Genomic DNA, 21,934 nt, shown 5'->3' with positions numbered 1-21,934 from the left:
TTTACCATATCGCTTAATGACATTAGAATGTCATAAAAAATCTTTTTTATTGGAGAAAGATGATAACCAGGGTGAGTCTCTGGAAATTAAGATCAGAATGTGAAAATAAATTTTCAGTTCAGGGTAGTGACTGCATACTGCTCTCAGTTACACTTAGTTAATACACACCAAGTGCATTCCTTTTTATGATGATTAAAGTTTCCCCATGGATTTCACTCAGTTGGTTTTTACCCCCTGAGAAACAGGATGGAATTCCATGTATGAAAATTTAGCAGCATTTCATATCAGTAAAAGGAAATACTGCCTTTTAAGTGTCTACTCACAGTAGAAAGCAGTCTTACTACAGGCAAAAATATGAACTCCCTATTTAACTATATTACAACCTGATTTTTCAGCATTCCATTATTTTTAAAACAGTGACAAAAATTTTGCAACTTACAAGTCTCCCGCTGATTATTTTTAACGTAGGGGAATAGATAAGAATTGGGTCTTCCTCTGCTTCACCTGCTCAATACAGTGACAAAACAAAGTTCTGGTACCTCAGATAACACAGTCCTGAATCTTTCAGACAGTGTATTCACTTGTTTCTTACACTCAGTTTGTAAATTAACTCTAAACATATGGGATTTTAATGTGTAATTTCTAATATAAAAAATCTGTACAAAAGAGCCTGCAATATCGGAGAGGAAATAAGATTTTTCAGACAATAAAAATTTCAGATCTTCATTGTCTAAAGCCATGTAGAACCCAAGAATGTTTTTAGGTTATAAAAGGTTTAGGTAGAAATGAATTCTTAGCCTAAAATACACTGATCAAGCCAGACAGATTTTTATTATAGATGCTTTATATATGACAGAAAATCATAGCTGAATGCAATCTGTATCTGGAATTTCATCATAAATGTTCTCAGGCTGCTAATACAAACTGAATGCTTTGTATGCCCTAACACTTCATAATAAGTAATGGCCTGTTATGCTAACGGCGGCAGTTTCACCACACGCAGAATCTATTTACAGGCAGGATCACACAACGATATATGGGTTAGTTACATTATCTAGAGACCAGAAAGTAGGTCGGTGCATTTAATGCGTAAAGAAGAAGTACGTGCTTTATTGTTTGGGAAGAGATCTCATTATTGTTTCCTCAATAGCACGAACAAATGCAGTCAGAAAGAAACTGGCTCTCACTGTAACCAGAAGTAAAAGGTAAAGCTCATTTGGTGCCCTCCTTGCTGTTGGTCCCATCACCAGGCCTGGCAAGCTAAAAAAGGTTAACCGAGATACTTTGTTTGATGTTGCTCTTGCGAAAAATGATTCAGTGCAGACAGTTTGGGGGAACCAAACATCTTTTCCTACATTTCACATGACGGTAAACAAGCAAATGGTGTTCGTGCATCGTTTCCTCACAGAGCTTTACATTTTCACCTGAAACCATATTGTTATTTCCACTGAATTCTTACTTTTATTATTTTGTGTTTCCTTGTCTATGCTTCTCCTCAAAATCCAGGGCCAAACTAACCGACAAACAAGTGCATTTCAAAGAACATTTCCCTAGCTCCTGATGCTCTGCCACCATCCATTCTTCTGGGGCTGAAGCGGCTCAGGATTGCATGAAAAAACCTCTTGGCAGTTTAATTTGAATATCATAGTGAAAGCAAAGTGGAAGCTTTTGTTCTTAAATTACTGTAAAATTAAACAGTATTTTCTGCAGCTGTTAAGGCTAGAAAATAACTTGATTTTAAATGAAAACTTGCCAAAGTCTGTGATATACGTTATAAAGGGATGAATACTTTTTTCTTCACTTGAGCTGAAATAAGACTGAAGACAGTACCTCTGAGAACCTGTCTAAAAAATGATATGCTGCCCCACTGAAAATGGAGCTATTGTTTTTATAGAGAAAGGATTTTTCTCTACCTGTATAAACCTGGATATCAAGGAATTGAGGCAGGCAGCAGCTTTTTCTGAACATGGAAACAAACATACAGATAAATGTGTTGTTATTTGGACTATGTTAACACTAAGTGTTTACATAGTCACCAGTCTGAAGAACTAAAATAAATAGTTGCCTGTTTCACAGAAATACAATTTTTCTTGTATTCTAGCTTTTAATATTAGAAAATGGTTGGTAGGAAATCTCTAAAAAAATCACTCTAAAATATGGGGATCATAATCCCACCCTGGTGGAGGTCAATTGCTCAGAATCATCTGTCAGGAAAAGGGATGCTGAAGAGAACAGTGCTAATCTTTTCTCTGATATGATCCTTGACCATTGAACTACAGTGCTCAAATCTATACTGTAATTATGTACTGCAAGGTTACCATATGAATATTGTCAACAGCTGTGGTCCCAGAAAGAAGTCTGTTTAGTGCTGTGGTTCCTGCAGCACTATCTTTAGACAAATAACAAGATACAATGAGGTACGTTTCAGAGAATTTATGACTCTGCCTTTGTCTCTTACTGTGGAAACTTTCCTGTGTGACTTGTTATCTAAAGGTAAACAACATTTTCTATGAGTCGGGAACATCAATGTCCAATAAAGGAAAAATCTATTAAAATTTATCATATTTATCAGTTTAAATTTTGCTCTTGATTATCTTGTGAAACATGTCAAACGCAAGACTACTTCTCATTACATCTTCCCATTTAACTATGTATTATGGATGGTGTCACTATTAAGAAAGGAACTCCGTAAAATTTTTCAGAAATTAATTACCTTTTCCCCCAAAGTTATGCCTCAAACTAAAGATTTTTTTTTTCCAAAATACAAGAATTAAAGAATTTTTGGAAATATACTAATGCTACTTTTCTTTAAGGATAATTTTAAAATGGCCATCTCAGATACACTATGCCTCACTGTAGATTTTCAGTACTCATAATATACTTGTGTTATACTGTGATACTTGGTATACTGGAAAACTGCACACACACACACACACACACACACAAAAAATCTTGTGACACTTAAGTCACTTGCCAACATGCAAAGTAACTTGTTTTCTAATGTGATATTAAAAATACATATAATTAGGGCATCAGAATTTCCTGGAATGAATTTGAGCATTCAGTTTGTTAATCTGGTACTCAAGTGTAAGCAATAAAGCAGTTCTTTTGTCACACAAATACCTAACCTCAAGTGAAGTGATTAAGAACCCCCCCCCATTTATTCTGAAGTGTTAGAGACGTATAACAAGATAAGACCTTTTTTAGCATCTCTTTCAAAAATACTACTGCAAAATATCTAGTTACCATGGTCCATCAAGTCTTTCTTTAAACCAAGAGATCTAGGAAAACTCACAGTCTAATCTAATCTGATATGTGTGTATTATATGGCACCATGCTTTCACATAGCACTATATTACATCCAAAGGTTTGTGTTAAACTTGAATGTATCGTTTATGTGAAAAAATGCAGGCCAATTTGCTGTCAATACAGCAGAAGGACAACATTTTTAAAGGACTATAAACGATCAGAAAAGTTTCTTGAAGATGCTGTATATTGTTTGGGTAAGCCTCTTAATTTGTCAGTCCTACCTCCCCTTCCCACAGGTGCTAAGACCACTTATGGATCTTCTCTGTTACTTAAATAGGGAAGGGTTTCTAGTAGTTCAGAAAAAAATCCAAACTGCTCTGTGTGGGGAGGAAAGGTAAAGGAACTGCTTTATTGTTCTCTCTTATTTGCTCCATCTTCCTGGGGAAATGAAACTTGATCATTTCAACCACTACAGCAGCTATTTTGAGTATTTGAAAATAAAAAAAAATCTCTGTGAAGTTATTAAAACTACAAATATCATACATATACATGATCCAGAATTTAATTAGATTCAATGAAGGTGCAAAAATAAAAAGCTATGATATATAGAGATTTTCAGTTCTCTAAATGTGCCATGGCCGACGCATCATTTAAAATATTTCAGCATAACGAAAAATGAGTTTAGGAACAATTTACAAAACAATTTGGAATTCCTAGTGTGAATTAATAGGACAAATTCAACATTTTCCCAGGTGTATCTATACATATATATATATACTAGCCTTCTAGAGATAGACACAGACACAGACACAGATTTCTAGGTTGGAAGAGACCTCAAGATCATCGAGTCCAACCTCCGACCTAACACTAAGTACTCCACTAAACCATATCACTAAGCTGTACATCTAAACGTCTTTTAAAGACCTCCAGGGATGGCGACTCCACCACCTCCCTGGGCAGCCCGTTCCAATGCTTAATAACCCTTTCGGTAAAGAAGTACTTCCTAACATCCAACCTAAAACTCCCCTGTCGCAACTTTCGCCCATTCCCCCTTGTCCTGTCACCAGGCACGTGGGAGAACAGACCAACCCCCACCTCACTACAGCTTCCTTTAAGGTAACTGTAGAGAGCGATAAGGTCGCCCCTGAGCCTCCTCTTCTCCAGGCTGAACAAGCCCAGCTCCCTCAGCCGCTCCTCGTAAGACTTGTTCTCCAGACCCCTCACCAGCTTGGTCGCCCTTCTCTGGACTCGCTCGAGCACGTCCATGTCCTTCCTGTAGCGAGGGGCCCAAAACTGAACACAGTACTCGAGGTGTGGCCTCACCAGAGCCGAGTACAGGGGGACAATCACCTCCCTAGACCTGCTGGCCACACTGCTTCTTATACAGGCCAGGATGCTGTTGGCCTTCTTGGCCACCTGAGCACACTGCTGGCTCATATTCAGCCGACTATCAACCAATACTCCCAGGTCCTTCTCGGCCAGGCAGCTTTCCAGCCACTCATCTCCCAGCCTGTAGCTCTGCTTGGGGTTGTTGCGCCCCAGGTGCAGGACCCGGCACTTGGCCTTGTTGAACTTCATACAGTTGACCTCAGCCCATCGCTCCAGCCTATCCAGATCCTCCTGCAGAGCCTTCCTGCCCTCGAGCAGATCGACACACGCACTTAGCTTGGTGTCATCTGCAAACTTACTGAGGGTGCACTGGACGCCCTCATCCAGATCATCGATAAAGATATTAAAGAGGACCGGCCCCAGTACCGAGCCCTGGGGGACACCACTTGTGACCAGCCTCCAACCAGATTTGACTCCATTCACCACAACTCTCTGGGCCCGGCTATCCAGCCAGTTTCTAACCCAGCGAAGCGTACGCCAGTCCAAGCCCCGAGCAGCCAGTTTCTTGAGGAGAATGTTGTGGGGAACGGTGTCAAAAGCCTTACTGAGGTCAAGGTAAACCACATCCACAGCCCTTCCCTCATCCACCAAGCGCGTCACTTTGTCATAGAAGGAGATCAGGTTCGTCAAGCAGGACCTGCCTTTCATAAACCCATGCTGACTGGGCCTGATCGCCTGCTCGCCCTGCAAGTGCCGCGTGATGACCCTCAAGATAATCTGCTCCATGAGCTTCCCTGGCACTGAGGTCAAACTGACAGGCCTATAGTTACCCGGGTCTGCCCTCCGGCCCTTCTTATAGATGGGCGTCATAATCATCCAATTTTTAAAATTTACAGGAATTCAAGCTTTACTGCAGCAAGTCTTGGATTTCATAATACTAACATCAAAACATTCCCAGAGACCTTTCACAAATTTATATCCAACACACCTTTAACTCAAGGATTACTGTCCAATTCTCTTTGGCTTACTTAGGACCCTTAACAAAACATATTATTTGATTCTTCAAAGCAAGGTCCTCTCCTGACAGCAAAATTCTGTTTTGCTGTCATAAACAATTACAAATACACATCTACAAAAAGAATCCTGATTTGAGGGCCATGATCTATTTCAGGCAGTAAATCACTAAGACAACTTCATCCTTAAGCAGTCAAAATACACAAGTCAGATTTATGAGATTTCACATTGAATTCCCTGGACGTGAGAAAAAAAAGTGGGTATCTAACACAACAAAGAAGAAAAAAGGGTGTTTGAAAAAAAACAACACACAGGATATATGTTTTATTCTATTGTTGTTGACTTTCCAATTTCAGCCAACTTCTTCACCATTCTCTAAGCAACTGCCATTATAAACGAAATCTGTAACACTTCAGGTGGTGACTCAGCAATCTTAGGAAACCATGCTGAGATTTCATTTAAAGATAAATTTGTATTTTTTCTTCATAATGGAAGTATTAGATACATAATCATAGTTGTTCTTCTGAAGATGAATTTTAGGCTTTGCATTCTTTTTTTCATAGGTTTGCCATACACGCTATCATCAATTCCTTATTTTAAACAAATAAGATGCATTTTTTTATGAGGTTAATCTATATCTAACCAGAATGTTAGGAAACTGTGACTGCATAAGTTATTCTTTTATCAGAGGCAAATAATACTGCACGGAAAACTCTGCTAGCTTGCACTGAGAATAATAACTCTGAACCCAAAATGTAGCAGTATAAAAAAACTACTGGAAAACAGAACCAGTGCTACAGAAACAGCATTTATAAATGTTGTCCTATCCAGGTCCTTTTCATTGTCTTCATAAACCTACCTGGAATACTCTGATTTGTTGAAGATTTAGTGTGCTCGTCCAGTTTTTGGCTTGCAGGAGTGAGGGGTGGACTGAACACGTTCAACCAGTCTCTGAAAAACACAAATCAAAACATCACTCTTTAAAGCACAGTTTGTGTTCCCATTTGTTGGAATAATTTGATTTTTAGAAAACTTTCAAAGGAAACCACAGGTTGTCAAGTGTGATGAAACAAAATGAAGCTGGATTTTATTATTATAAAAATTTAGTTTATAGCTAATACAATTAAGAAAGTTAAGGCTTTCTTCTTTAGCATTTTTAACCTGTTCACACCGAAAACCTGTGTTCCAAGTCAGGCTCACTTTGCAGATTTCAGCTGGTATTGCTCTGCCAGCCAATGCTGTACATGAGGTGTGATCTGTAATCCACAGAGCTGTGCCCTGCAAGCCTACGGGACTCAGGGGAGTCCTTGTCTGAGGAACAGACTTGGGAGAAGCCACCTGTGTTTGATGAGAGACTGTAGGGGTCCATGTGATTGAAAATTCTTACCATCCCTAGAGAAAAAGCCTTAGCACAATTGTAAGAGCTGTGTTTGTCCACTGCTTGGAGCTGCCTGTTATAGCGTGAGCAAGCACTGTAACTTTCAGAGGCTGGGTGGTCTGTGAGCAAGAGCTGAGCATAGACATGAGAAACATGCCATGAACAGTGTGATGCCAAGTCAGTGCTTGTGAACTGTGGGAAAGCTGACTTGTATAAAATAATTTACTCTTTGCAGTTCATTTTAACTTTTAAATTTTTCAATAAAGGGACAGAATTAATTATCAAAGCTAAGAATAACATGCTAACAGCTTCCTAGTGTTTTTAAGAAGGAAATACTGGATTGAATCAGAATATTATTAAAAGTAGTTGTTGATATTGAAAAAACAACCTTTATTAGGTAAACACATTATAAACATTAGTTTAGAACAATTTATTATTGTTATAAAATCTGTTATATGCTGTAAATAAAACATTTGTTATTGAGCACAACATAGTTTTATTTGCTGACCAGAAGACAGAGGACTCGTCTCATCACAGCTGTCACAGATCTGTTTTACTTCTGTGAAGAAAAAAGTTTTGGTGGCATCTTTATCACAGAGAAGGGAGTATGGAACTTCTTCACCTATTTAATTTAATAGGCAATTTATGCCTTGGCTGAACACTACTTTGTGATAGCTTTTAAAAATGATTTTTCCATTATCATACATTGATGTAAAGTTCAATGTTCATTTCACATACGCCACTTTATGATACACTGTCTTTGATTGCTACGGCTCAAAGAAAGGAAAACAGAGCAGTCCTTTTTATTGTTATTTTGTTATTGCTATTGCTTTTTTATTGCGAACTGAACTGCAGACTTTTTCACTAAAAAATTGGATGGGAAACACATGTATGAGAGTTCATTCATATTATACTACCAGTGAGAGAAACACAGCCCTGGAAGGACGCATCTATGTCACAAAGTTCAGGCAATCCTTGTGTAGTTGACCACATCTCACAATTCTTGTCATAGAGGAAACTGATCTCTGTACACGGTGCATTGCTGATATTTCATTATGTTCCCATCTCTCCCGTTCAGCATTTAAGAGGTTTAACACATTAAAGCCTCCATAGAACTAACTAAACTGAATGATTGAAATTTAACATATTGAACAGATTTCAAAGAACCTCAGTAAATAATGTTATATTGATAGAAGTAGATCCATCCTTTTTGACCAACCTTTCTCACTGCAAGGCAAGGGAATTAGATGGGAAAAGGGGTCTTTAAATTCCCCTGTGTTTGCTTCATGCCGGTGGGAACAGTGCAGCTCTACAGAGTAAATTAAAGTTAGTTTGGGATTGATTCAATTTATGTTTGGTCATGGTTGTTCCAACAGCTGGCACAAGAACATTTTACATGCAAACTTGTACTAGAGGCTGGGAAGATTAGCTAGGGCTGCGAAAGTAACTTCAGAATCCGCAGATTCCTCTAGAAAGGGTGAATTTTCCCAAAGCTTGACAGATTTCTTTACATTGCCAGACTATCAATTGTCCAACACCAAGTAAACAGGTAATGTACATCTACTTTCTGAAAAGCCTTGATGATCTCATGTAAGATGTGTTTCTGACAGAGAAATCTGGCAAGGCTCAGTCATGTGCTATAATTGCTAAAATATGCCAATTGCTTTTTTTTTTTACTGTTAGTTTTTCTCTTACTTCTGGACTTGTTATTGATTCCACATCATCTCCTGCTGGCATGTACACATAATCTGGGGTGAATCAGGGGACAACCACCTATCTGTTTGCAGTCAAAATGGAAAAAACTAATTTTCTGCCTCAGGAAACAGAACTGCTGGTGTAGAAATCCAGCAAGTAGTATAGCAGATTTAAAGGAAGAGATATTGATTTTTCCATCATTTCAATATGTAAAAAATATAGTTCAAAAAAAATTTTTTTTTATACCATCATTCTATTTCCACATATATGGCCAACTTCACAACCTATCCTTCCCTGCTGTTCAGCCAATGCCAGTGAGAACTGGTACAACTAATCCACACAGCAATATCCTTGCCTAGACACCTCATTATTAGCGCTGTCATTGCTTACCATTTTTGCATTCCCTGAATTCACCCAAAGACTATTCATTTGCAGCAAAGTTTCAAAAGCTTCCAGGAATAACAGTTAAGTACATGCATGTGATATTCAGTAGCATGGTAGAATTTATTTTCCATTTCTACCACTTGCACATGTGTTTTTTGCTGCCTCATGCTCAGCCAACATGAAGCCAAACACTAATATCTGAACATGCTCACAGCAAGCAGTAAGAGAGCACTAAGCTTTAGCACTTACCCAATTCTCTACAATTGTACTGAAGCATAAAGTCAGTAAAGGCAACCTTTTTGAGTAACTGCAACAATTTTAGATAAGGCAAGGCAGAACTATTAGTGCTAATCTACATCTCCGCTTCCCAAGCTACCCTTTCTTCCCAGTTCATTACAACTTAAAGACAGTGATGTTTGAGACAGAGAAGGACTAAAGTATTTCTGCTAGGAAGACTGCTGAAGCTACGGTTGTGCAAGGACAGAGGAAAGACGGTGCTTGCTGGTAAAGAGAATTAACTCAGTCAGACTAACAAATGTTAGAAAAGTAAAGAAGCTTTAGAACATACATGAAGTTCTACAGGTCTGGCACAAAACAGAAGAGTTTACAGATCCATGTTTTTCATAAAAAATAAGTATCAGATCATTTCTAAAAAAAAAAAAAGGAGTTTGTACCTGGAGAGCAGAGAGGATGTTAGTATGAAGGAAGGAAAGACAATAAGGCAATTATTTCCAAGGGAAAAGAAAGATAACTCATTTACAGAACATGGAGGGAGGGTGGTAATCATGTGCCATCAAACCAGTATCTCTCTTAAATTCCTGGTTCTTATTACTCAGGAAATTTATGAATTTCAGTTTGAAGTCTCATCTCTGCAAAGTCTTCCTGAAAGATAAGTCTGAGAAATCAAAGATGGGATGATTTGTGATTATTTGTATGATTTTGTCCCTTTTTTTTAATTCAACTGAGTTAATTCTGCTGCACAGAAGTTGTTCAGTTTCATTTTTATATTTATTAAGATGCACCTGGCTCAGTTGAAGAATTATTATTTGCTCTAGCAGGTGTGAGTGTAACAGCTAGGGATTTTGATGGTTCTAAAGGGAGGTAGAGGTGTATGTATTTATGACTGAGGCACAGGAGGTGCATGGTAAGTTTATTTCCTATTGAAATAGTCTGGAATCAGTTCATGTTTTTTCCCCTCACTGTCCAAGAAAAATGAATAGCTTTAACCACCAAGAAAAGTAAATAAAACAGTGCAATATTAGGAATCCATTACTGACATAATATTACTTTTAAGGTTTTACACAATATATATTAAAAACTGGCTTATCACTTCCACATGTCAGTTAGCAATGTCTAAGACAATCCTTTGTAAAATTTAAAATTTTAAAAAAGAAAGCTTATGTGTGCTGAAATCTTCTCGGTCAAATTGCAGCAGAGAGTAAATACTTATAGTTGATTGATAAACCTCTGAAACATGAGTTTACGATCATAATTCTGATAGATGACGTAGTCTCGCAGTCAAGACAGACTTTTTCACAATGAAATCTGCAGATGCTTTTAGGAAGCACCTAAAGCATATTTGTGTGTGGGACAGAGTGTATACAGTAATTTGAAAAAAAAAATCAGAGAAAATTTGTAGACCATGCCTAAAAGTAGAGAGCACAGCATGGAGACAACCAGCAATTAACATTTGAGAAATGCAGACTGTGGCCTGTGTTCCCATTTGTTGTGTCTTTACTTTGACTGAATAAAGAATATTTCTGGGATGAACTTCTTCAAGAAGCTAGTTTATCACCTTAAAACAGAAAAGCTAATCAAGCACTCTGACTAATGAATGATACTCTATTTATGCTATCAATGCCTCAAGCTATAATCAATACAATCAACACGCAATAAACTATCTAGAGCTTTTCTGATAACAATGCTGAATGCTAAGTACTGTCATTTGACATTGTGACTTTTTTTGTATGAAGGCTTGGAACAGAAAGATTCCACACACATTCAAAGTGGCAAGCATCTTTAATGCTGGCACTGAGATTCTTAATTTTTCTGGATGCAATTCTTCATATCAAAATATAATAGAACATACGTTATGCCTTGGTCTTTTCATAAAAAAAAAATCAGAAAATAAGTGTCATATTTTGAAAGATCACATGATAGCTGAGCTGTGATGGAAAACAGAATAAATCTTTTGGATTTATGAGCACAATTTTTAGTTTTATGACAGAATAGTAAATTTTGCAGAAAATGGCATCCATCAGTAAAATCTGTTGAGAAAATTAGTGATGCTTTTTAAAGCAGTACTTAAACAAAGATTCAACCAATGGTAATACCATATCAGAACTATTGCCATGAGCAATAATACCATCAACAGAAAAATGAAGAATCAGGGCTTTGATTTAAATCTTGTTGAACACCTTTGATACTCCTATTTTTTAAAAGTTGCTTTTTAGGCTATCCTACTAGATGGAATGAGAAAATGGCAAATTTCTTAAGTATAAAGATTTTTAACATTTCTGTGAATTGAGATAGCATACTTTACCACTTTTCTTTGGGATCATATTTAATTTGTATTATTTAAATCAATGACATCATTTAATCCCTATTATTAACAAAATTAAAATGCTTCAGAGTTTCAGTACAACAGCTTTGTCTAATAGTTTATATAGGAATTGAAAGGAATACTCATATTATTAGGTCAACCTAGCAGTACACTTAAAAAATGCAAGGCAAGTGCAAAATTACATCAAACCAGGGAATGAAAAAGTAACATCAGTTTTGTATTATTAAGAACACATCAAATTGAGAGATTATTAAGCATCTGAAGAGTACAATCAATAAAGAACACAAAAGATGGTATTTAGCTGCATGAACTACTTAGTAAATTTTTATGAATACTAGAGGAGAACTGGCTCATGTCTGAGTGATAATAAGAGAAGCACATTTGCCTCAAAATTATTTTTTACAGTGAATAATTTGATTAACTCCGTTGAGGGCCAGAGAATGCTAATGTATAAATCAAGAGTACAAAAATATTTTAAGGAAAAAAGGACCAATTCTTGACATCTTGTGCTCCAAGTAAATAATAGCTTACTATGATCCACTGAAAGCAAAGTATGAGCTCATATCTAAAGTATGGTTCATATAAATTAAATACTACATTCAAGTAGGATGAAGACCTATTTTTTCCCACTTTGTTTGGATTTTTATTTGTATCTATTTAAAAGAGGTAGCGAGAGACCAACTTAATACTTACATAAATCAATACAAAGTCACCTAGCTTTGTGACCTAACCCCTCACCCATTCCCTGCTACATCGGTTTTGGAGCATCCATTAATTTTTAGGCTCCTATACATTAGCAGATCTGAATTTTCAATTTTTTACATATCTGCTGAACTTCATGGATATGTGTAACTTCATTAATTTAAATCAGTTTACTTAATAAACAGTTATTTGGATTCTGCTTTGTAATATATTATGTATGCATGTGTAATGACATTTTTTAAAAATAGAAACATTTCCATAGAAATAAAGCCTTCAATATTAGTTTCTGTAGTAAAGCAAAGACTTCTGAAGGCTGTTAACAATAAGATTTGCTTGTGTTATATGCAATCTTACGATTTAAAAATAAAAAAGGAAATCAAATCTCAGGTCATACCACTATATATCTGTAATAATTGTGAAATCGTCTTAGCCTTAAATTGTCCATTATTGCAAATAAAATGCTTTAAATAATTTCAGTTGTGAACATTCTTACAAGTTCTTAAACAAATATGCCATAAACCAAGCAACATTCAATATTATTTTATAAATCACTCTTCAGTGTCACTTAGCTCCACATGAGTAGAACAGTATTTCTACAATGCAAAACTCAGTGAGTATACAGAAAATCAAGATATACTACCAAAGGAATACAGAGTATATTATACATACATATCAAAGATTTTTGAGTACAGATTTTAATAAAAATTTGAAAAACTACATAAATATACGTCTGTATGACTTTACATGAACTGAAAACTATATTTTAAGAAGAAATATCAGAAGGATTTAAGGTCAATCCAGCAATACATTGATGATTAAAAAATGCAAGATGTGCTACATTGTATTATTCTCCTGGAGTGTTATTGTAGTTTCAAAATATCATTAAATCAGCACAAACCAACACTTATCATTTCCTGCACATTTTTCACACTGAGCTACATTTTGACTATGAGTAATCTGTTAATCTGTTCTTTGCCTCACAATCCGTCAAAGTGACAGATTCATTCCATCCCTAATACATAATATCTTCATTTACTGTATGCCTTACTGGAACTTGTTTTTTGCTACCACTAAGTTTTAGAAAATTGTGAGTGTATTTACAGAATGACTTTTCCCTGTCCCCAAACCACTTCAGCAAATCTAGCCTGCCAAACACTATACTTCCAATGGAGACAAAGAGACTTTAACAAACAAACAAACCACAATCTAAATTGTTAAATGTAATTTACTTAAAGGCTAAACCTCTAGTTCATCACCATGTTTACTTGCTGGCTAGATTATAGTCTTGATGTTCAATAGCAATATAAATGACACTAATAGAGAAAACCACTGTTTTATCATCTAATTTAAATAAAATACTGGCCCTTTCTTCTTTGCTCGCTTTGATTCAGTTATCAGAAGACCAGCTGTATAAATTGGAAGTAATGAATTTGTGAAGGTGTGTTAAAATTCCTGTATACGAAGCTAATCTTAAACAAGTGAATTCTAATAAAGTACATCAGATATTCATTGATCAGTGAATCAACTGGATTTCCACATTTAATGAAGCACCTGTTAGGAAGGATTTACTTCTTCTTCCACATATTTTTAACAATTAAATAAACCATGCATTTTAAACATTATGTTTTAATGTTTTGTTATTCAGGAAACACCTGAACTTAGAACCTAACGAGTCTTGTCGCAATTAAAATAATTCCTTTCCTCCACAGCCAGCCACTAATGGCACTTTACTGTTCTGTGCGTCCTGGATGTAGACTGCATCCCATTTAATTTTTAATGGATGACATGGAGCCAGAGGGCTTTTAAAAACCAATGGAGAGAACATGACTCAAGAGAACACTAACTTTAATATTATCAAACTTGTTAAAGGTGATGTTCCTATTCTGTGAAAATTATCTTTCTTTTTCAAGAAAGTGAAAAAAAATATGCTAGGAAATGCTGACCTTCTGGTATATTAATACCTTGAATGGTAAAGCATTAAGCTAGAAATTTGATCATTACCAAAAGTGAGAGGTATGGTATCTCGGTCTAATTCTTCAAAAACATCAAGTTTTGCTAACAACAGCAAAATCACATAAAGGAATCAAAACCAACACTCTGCATGATGGATCAAAGCAATTGCACAAATGATACCGGGATGGCAGGGAAGGGAGATGTGGGCATTTGTGCCCTTGGAAACCCAGGCAGTTTTGCTTTTTAAGAAAAAAAAGAAAGATCTCTTTCAGACATCCTGCCAGGAACAAGGCATGACTAGTCCGTACACGAACAGACAGCATGTGTTACGTCCTGGGAAAGGCTAAAACAGTTGGCTCCTTTGATACGAAAAGTTTATCAATACACTCTTCCAAGCAGTAGTGTCACATGAACACAGGCTTCTATGGATATGAACCAGCTGATTTGTTTTCTATGGGCAGCAATAAATATAAAATCTCTTGTCTCACCTTATGTAAGCACTGACACTTCATTCAGGGAAGACTGACTGAAATTTGCCTAGCAAAAAATGCTATGGGGCCATATATCATTCTCTTAATATCTTTATTCATCCAAGTGTCATGAAGATGCAAAGGAACAACATCATAAGCATATACATTTGGTAAAAAGTGCCATTTGCAGTACCCCGCCATTCTGTACTGACATTTATACTGCAGGCAGAGGTTTCTGGACAAATCCCTGTGTCAATGTTATTGCAGTTTAGAGTACTCCTCACCTTTGAGTATTCAGTAACCACTCTCTTTCAAGAATGTGAATACAGCTAGGTCCTTTGCATTTTTTAATGATGTACTGGGGACATTGAAGGCCCTATAATACATCTGTTCAATGTTATTTTTGCTGCTGTAACACATCATGTCCATTAACATGCGTGATGACCACACGAGACATGAACCAAGTCTAATCTGATGTACGCAGCCCCATATTTTCCTGTATTTTTTTCTACAGTACTAGTCTTGAGGCACATATACAAGCATATTCCTTTTATTGAGAAAAGAAGCACCTGCTGTAAAAGAAGAGTATTTATAACTCTACTTTTAAAGGGGGATGGAGAAATAGGATAGGACTGAAGGATATAGCATCAGCATATAGCAGAGGAGATGCTGACCCCATGCATAAGACTATGTGCTGGCGTAAGAATAGGATAAAGGCCTTGATTCTCAGCTCCTGAGATTAATCAGATTTTGAGGCCATAAAGGGAGACCAGAGGGCCAGATACATCTTTCTCAGAGTCTCTAAGGAGCTGAGAGACTGCTCCACTAGGAACACTAACAATTGTTGCTATTAAACTCTTTTTCTGTTGTTGTTGTTCTTTGGCTGGTTTCCTTTCTCATATTCTTCAGGACAATGACTGATATTTTTGCACAGAAGTGGCTTTAACACCCATTATCTTGAGTGTTAGGAGGGATAACAACATGGACGGTTGGGGTCACGGCGTTCTGACTCTTATTATCATGGACAACCTCAGAGTCCCACTCAGGGACTATGGCTTATGTTAAAAGAGGAGGCTTTCACACTTATCACTCCTGCAGTGTCCTAGAGCCTACTGCTTCTCTGTACAGTACAAGCTTCTATTTCATATTGTGAATTATGAAAAAGATTTCACACATATAATCATTTCTGACGAGCCTGCATGTTACAAAGACCGATTCCATAGAAATGGAGATCCTGATTCCACAGCCTTCCCTATGCAGATAACTGTCCCAGAGTAGCTGTTAAGTCAGTATGTGAGTTTCTAATTTGCTTTGGTAGGTTCTTAAAAAAAAAAAAAAAAAATCCCAGAGAAGTCTTACAATTGAATCTCTTAACAAACCTTCTCATCTCCCACTGTGAAGGTAACCATTTGCTGGAAAAATACCTGTGGTCTGCAGATGGCCAATTCTCAACAGAATGAAAATAGCACAGTGTTCGTTTGTTATTACTTTGGTTTTACTTGAGAAGCTAGGAACAATAGTAGGGAATAGTTGACTTTTTTTGGTCTTTTCTTCATCTCTGCATATAAGCATAGTTAGAACACTCACTTTCAATGGCTCAGGAATATTCAGAAAAAGTGTGGAACAATAAAAATGTTCTCAATAACTCCTGAATCTACAAGTACAACAGACAAACTACTTTATATTAACATAGACTCAAAAGCATGACTAGGAGCATTTGCCATGTCCAGTCCCTTAGTGTATATGCTGCCACTTTTTATGTTTTCAGATTCCCATACAAGAGAAAGCCATTTCTGGATTATTTTAACAAGCTTTTATGTGTTAGCCACCTGGTTCTCAATAATCTTTCTGAAGCTAAGCTTTTTACCACCATGATTAAAAAATTTAACCTTTTCAATTAGATGTTTCCTGTGTCATTTGCTTCTATTGTCATGTTCTTTTTCATGCATATTATAACCTGACAAATGCAGCAGCACTTTGCTGATTCAGATTAACAACTGGGAGACCTATTGTAAATTACTCTATATTGTGTATGAGTAAAGTAAGTGAACAAGTACAATGACAAAGTACCTTTTGTGATACATTGTTTTTGTTCACTTATTTTGACAACTGTTATGTAATTTTGTAATACTTCATAATGTAATATTGTCTGTTTTGCAGAAGTAATGGAGTTGTATGACTTTGATCTTCTAATGAATCATAAAAATAAATATGCTTCTTTGTTTGCAAAACTCATTCTTTAAATTTCCTTCTCAACTTTAAGTTATTCTCCTATTTAAGCCCTTGCCTGGAAGTACGGGAGACAAAGATGTTTTGCATCTGAATTTTACAGCGTGCATGCTAGACAAATTCTGGCTGAGCGCAAATAAATGTTATAACTACAATCTTTCTCCTACTGCAACATTTTATAGGTGAGTTTAATCTTACTGAATCTCTGAGAGGTGCAATGATATGCATCAGCTACTGGCATGTGTAGTTTCTATCTGGGATGGATGAGAACACTTGAATGGTAGTCTCAAAACTGAACATACCTTTAATATTTGTACTTAAGTGTTTGCAAGGTTTGTGGATTTGTGCTGACATCATCGATACTTTATGTAAATGTCAGGTGCCATTATCATGGCAATATTTATGGCAACAATAGGTTATGAAAAGGACTGGTACCAGAAAATTTTAAAGAAAGTGTAAAGACTCATTTACTTCCTAAAATTAATAGAGAGTGGTCAAAGAGTTATGCATATAAAGAACTGTCAGTTACATTTAACTAATTTACTAGAATTTTACCAGCTATCAAGTTTGAAAATAAGTTAAAAATGTATTTAGCTAAAGAAACATGCTTATCCATTTCATGATTCATTATCATGAAATTGTCATTCATTATGACATGTATACTGTGCATACATGTCATACAAAAATAAGGAAATCACAGTGTTTCGTAAAGTAGTAACTAAGAATATGGGTTCTGTTTTTATTTTTTTTCGTATGGCAACATCTACAACTTTTTTGAGATACTTAAAGTTATTGTCCTCTTCAAACATGTTTATCTGCACGTCAATGAAACACTTATTTTATGATGATCAATTTCAAATCTATAACATTTATTGTAATGTTAAACAATAGAATGCAATTACAAAAGGCAACCATTGCTTGTTCGTTTTTTGTTATATGAACTATTTCCATTGGAGACATATCTTTACCAAAAAAGGGAAGAAAACTTCATTAGTTGTTTTTTCCTTTTTCTTTCAGATTGTAGACAAAGGAAGAATGATGACATCCCGATCAGTCTAATGTAACATATGTAGGTTACAGTAACAAGACAGCTTGCTTAAGTTAGCTTGTACCAAGCCAATGTGAGGTGAGGTGACTATTAATCATTTGTCGATGACTGTAGGCCCTTATCAGCCTCTTATAGATACAATTAACTTTATATCACATCCACCAGTGGCAAAGCTACGAGGGATTTAAACCACAGTAGTGTGACACTTTTTATAGATAAAACATAAATCTAGACAAAAAGTGAGCCTGACTTGCATCATCTATTTCCATTTAGCAATTTTAATAAACACTTTATAATACTGTTTTTCCTTAAAATTTTAGGGACCTAGTATGTTCCTTAGCTTTAAGAGGTTTCTTTTTTATTTGTAACAAAACCACTGATGGAAACTAATTTAAACACAAAAATTTCATGGAAGAAGCAACTGACTTGCACGTATGGAGAAGATAAATTGAGCTTATTTTATGAGTCAGCTACTGGACTGGTTTGACAGTGGTACTGAATCCTACGACTGCAGAGCAACTGTAACAAGATGGTGGAAAGGGTAAATTGGGAACTTGGCAAATGACATCACATAGCTTCTTCAATTTCTTGCTGGGATTTCAGGGCTGACAATCTACATCATCAGCTGCAGATGCACTCTCAGTATTAACAGGGAATCATGATCACCCAGCAGGTCCTACAGCGAGCCCAGCTCCAACACATAGGGCTGAATGGGTGCGTACACTATATTCAGATGCATACACACACTTTCACATACCAGCCAAGCAAGTGTGAGCTTCCAGCAGTCCAGCTCTGGGCTGGAGCTGGTAAGGGACTACAGTCCTATTTACTCCTGGTAATTCTGTGAAGGCAGCCCTGACCAAGCCCACAGCAGAGGTACAGACTGTAGTTCAAAATATCACTTTTCATTGACTGATATACTAATTAACTTCTGCAGATTCCAGCCACCTTTGGAAAACCCATCAGCTCCACGTATATAGAGCAATTTGGGGAGGCTGTTGATTTTAGAGCCGTTAACATATGAAACCCGCCAGCCAATAATATGAACAACAAATTAAACTTCAGATTAACAAAAAAAATCATTTATGAATGAAACATATCTTGATCACTCATTCTTTGGTTTGAGACCACTGACAAATATACTTTCTCGTAAAATGAAGCCTGTGCTGTACGTGCTATTCTTACATTCTTGGACATAGTCCAAATTAGGTAGATATTTACTATCGTCATATCTTTGTGCCCACAATTCACTATGGGAATACATTTTTTTTTAACATGTAAAATCAAATGTCTGGGTGAAACCTAACTGAAAATTTGCCTATGTACATTTTATATGAAATTACTGAAGTAAAATATAATTCCTGTGAAAGGATACCCAATGAAGTACTGAAATATTTATGACCTACCGTAGCGTGGTTTCTGGGGAACAGCTGTTTGAACTTCAGAGGAACAAATTTAATTTGGTAGAGTGGGAAGAGTTGAGTAGGATGCCAGCTGAGGAGCTGGTGAGGCAATGCCTATAAAGAAGATTTCATCTTAAAAAAAAAATCTCTCAAGATGGAAAATCAGCTTTTATCAGAAATAAATTTTCTGAAGAGCATCTGTAGTTCAGAAAATGTATTCACAAAATTAGGCTCAAGTGATCTTTTTTATAGAATAGTTCCACATTTTGCAGTTCAGTATGACTGAAATTCCTTTTCAATATTAATTTTCTTTCAGCATTTCCTTTAATGAAACTTCCAAACTTTCTATAACACACAAATATTTTGAAGGACAACGCTGCTTAAATGCTTACTAAGTAGATGCAGAGTACATAGCAGCTTCCAGCCCCTGCACTGGAGGAAGAAGTAACAAAGATAATTAGACTCCTATTTGGAGGGAAAAGAGCAATTCTGAAGTTCAGCTAGGACCATACAGCTAGTCAGCCTGTGGGAACTGCATAGCTAAGGCTTGAAACACTGCATCTTCTTGCTCATCTGGCTCTGTAGCCTCTGCAGTCAGCCTGTCTCCTTTCATTAACTGGTTCTGTGCCTTGCAAAGCAGCATGATGCGGGGGTGATTTGTACTGCAGTAGCAATATTCTTGGCAGACTTATGACCTTTACCCAGTGGAACCAATGGAAAATGAGTCTAGCTGGGTCTTTTTATTGACTGCATTTCCATTATCTTCACAGGTGCTTTCTTTCTTGGCTTGTTCTTTTATCTTATTATGGACAGAAGCTACATTTACTGGACAATAGCTACCACATTGCTCTCTTTTCATTTCCCAGAAAATATCACTAATACGCTTTTTAAAGTTATGTCAGACCTGTCGAATTCTTTATCACTTTTAAAAACAAACTTGTTTCAGTAAGTGCATCATTTAAATGTCTTCATACCATGGTATTTCTACCCATTGATCTACATAGAATATACCAATTTTTCAAATATTGTCCTGTGTGTTCCTCTACGTAGCTACAGTAGGCCTCACAAAGATAGAGATATTTTTTACTTGCCTGTACATTACCTATTAAAATTGGCTTTTAAAAAAAGCTCAGGAACTAAGTTACAGAATTGCCATTTATTTTCTCTCTCTCTCATCTAGGTACACACCCTATATGGAAAACATTACCCAGTTTTCCATTATAAATGAAAGGTAACGATCTGAATGATGGTATTCCAATCATATCTTCTCCGGTTTTAATATCATGATGCAAACTGACCTCATAATTTTGTCATCTTCTGTATTTACAGCCAATAATACTTTTCTGGCAGTTCACAGGGGCTACTGAATTTATGAAGCACTTGCAAGTATTCAGGTATTTTACGAATACTTTGCCCACATTTCTCGAAAATGACTTCTACAGAAATTTAAGTCTAGTGTGTGTATTGGATTAAATATTATTTTATTATATTAATATAAATATTATTATATTATTTTGTTTTAGATTTTATTATATGGAAATGCAAGTTTTCATTGTTGACCATATTAACTTAATATGCTGAAATGCTTTATTTTTACAGATAATGGTGTTTATTCTCTTTTTCAATATATAAAATGTACTGAGTATAAAATTGCTTTAACACATGCATAAAAGTAAAAAACCCGACCCAACCAACCTATGGGTAAAAAGCAGACAAAAAACACAACTTGTACTAAAATACAGGCTATTCTAATATCATCAAAATTATGAAATCACTTCTGGAATAGAGTTCTCGACAAATTGTCAGTCACAAGGTACCTGGTATCTTAATCTGTGGACTGTAGTCAAGTGTCTCCATCCACTTCATCCATTTTAACAATCAGGATAGACACAGATCCTCTGATAAGTAACACCCAAGTTAGAGAGGTTTTCTAGACTGACATCAGCACGTAGATTTACATATGAAATGGAACAGGAATCCAGGATTGCACTTTAACTCCAGTAATATACTATGAGCACCAAGAAACATATGCTGCAATAACTGACACATCTGGGTGAACTTGCACAGCAAGTTTCATATTGTTCACTCCACAAAATCTAACAAGAAGATAATAAAAATGTGGATGGAAGTGAAACAAGTGACTGAAAACATCTATGTGAGGAGAAATACATATTATGCTGCACAACTGACTTGCAGTGCATGATCATAAAGTTTCACACTGTTGATATCCTGAAAAAAAAACAAGCAAACTCTTTCATGGTCGTATCTGAAATGTCCTCTCCTCATATTCCTCCCAACATCCATGCATTGTCCAGCTAAAATCTGGACATGCAAAATCCATGTTAATCACAACAACTGAAAGTGAAGCAGGACTACTTTTTGAAATAAGTACGCCTCCTGTTCAGGCTGTTAAAAAATTGGCAAAGTGATGCTGGGGTTTCACAGATACAAGGCAGTTCTAAAACAGAACAATTAATTTTGGTCGTCTCAACTTTCATCACTTCTTTTTAGCCACCC

At 36.2% G+C, this 21,934-nt stretch overlaps 1 protein-coding gene across 5 annotated transcripts in view; it reads right to left on the bottom strand.

The window, feature by feature from the left end:
* CFAP20DC (CFAP20 domain containing) overlaps nucleotides 1-21,934 on the bottom strand; it is a 69,374-nt gene that overhangs the window by 1,291 nt on the left and 46,149 nt on the right. For all 5 annotated transcript variants that reach the window (XM_035546661.2, XM_050712723.1, XM_050712722.1 and 2 more), the window contains one exon: nucleotides 6,452-6,543. In XM_035546661.2, coding sequence (XP_035402554.1) covers nucleotides 6,452-6,543 — 92 coding nt within the window. The remainder of the gene's footprint in view (nucleotides 1-6,451; nucleotides 6,544-21,934) is intronic.

This window comes from Cygnus atratus, chromosome 10 (assembly GCF_013377495.2).
Source record: "Cygnus atratus isolate AKBS03 ecotype Queensland, Australia chromosome 10, CAtr_DNAZoo_HiC_assembly, whole genome shotgun sequence".
In the NCBI taxonomy this organism is placed as follows: domain Eukaryota; kingdom Metazoa; phylum Chordata; class Aves; order Anseriformes; family Anatidae; genus Cygnus; species Cygnus atratus.
This window is presented reverse-complemented; position numbering and strand designations above follow the sequence as displayed.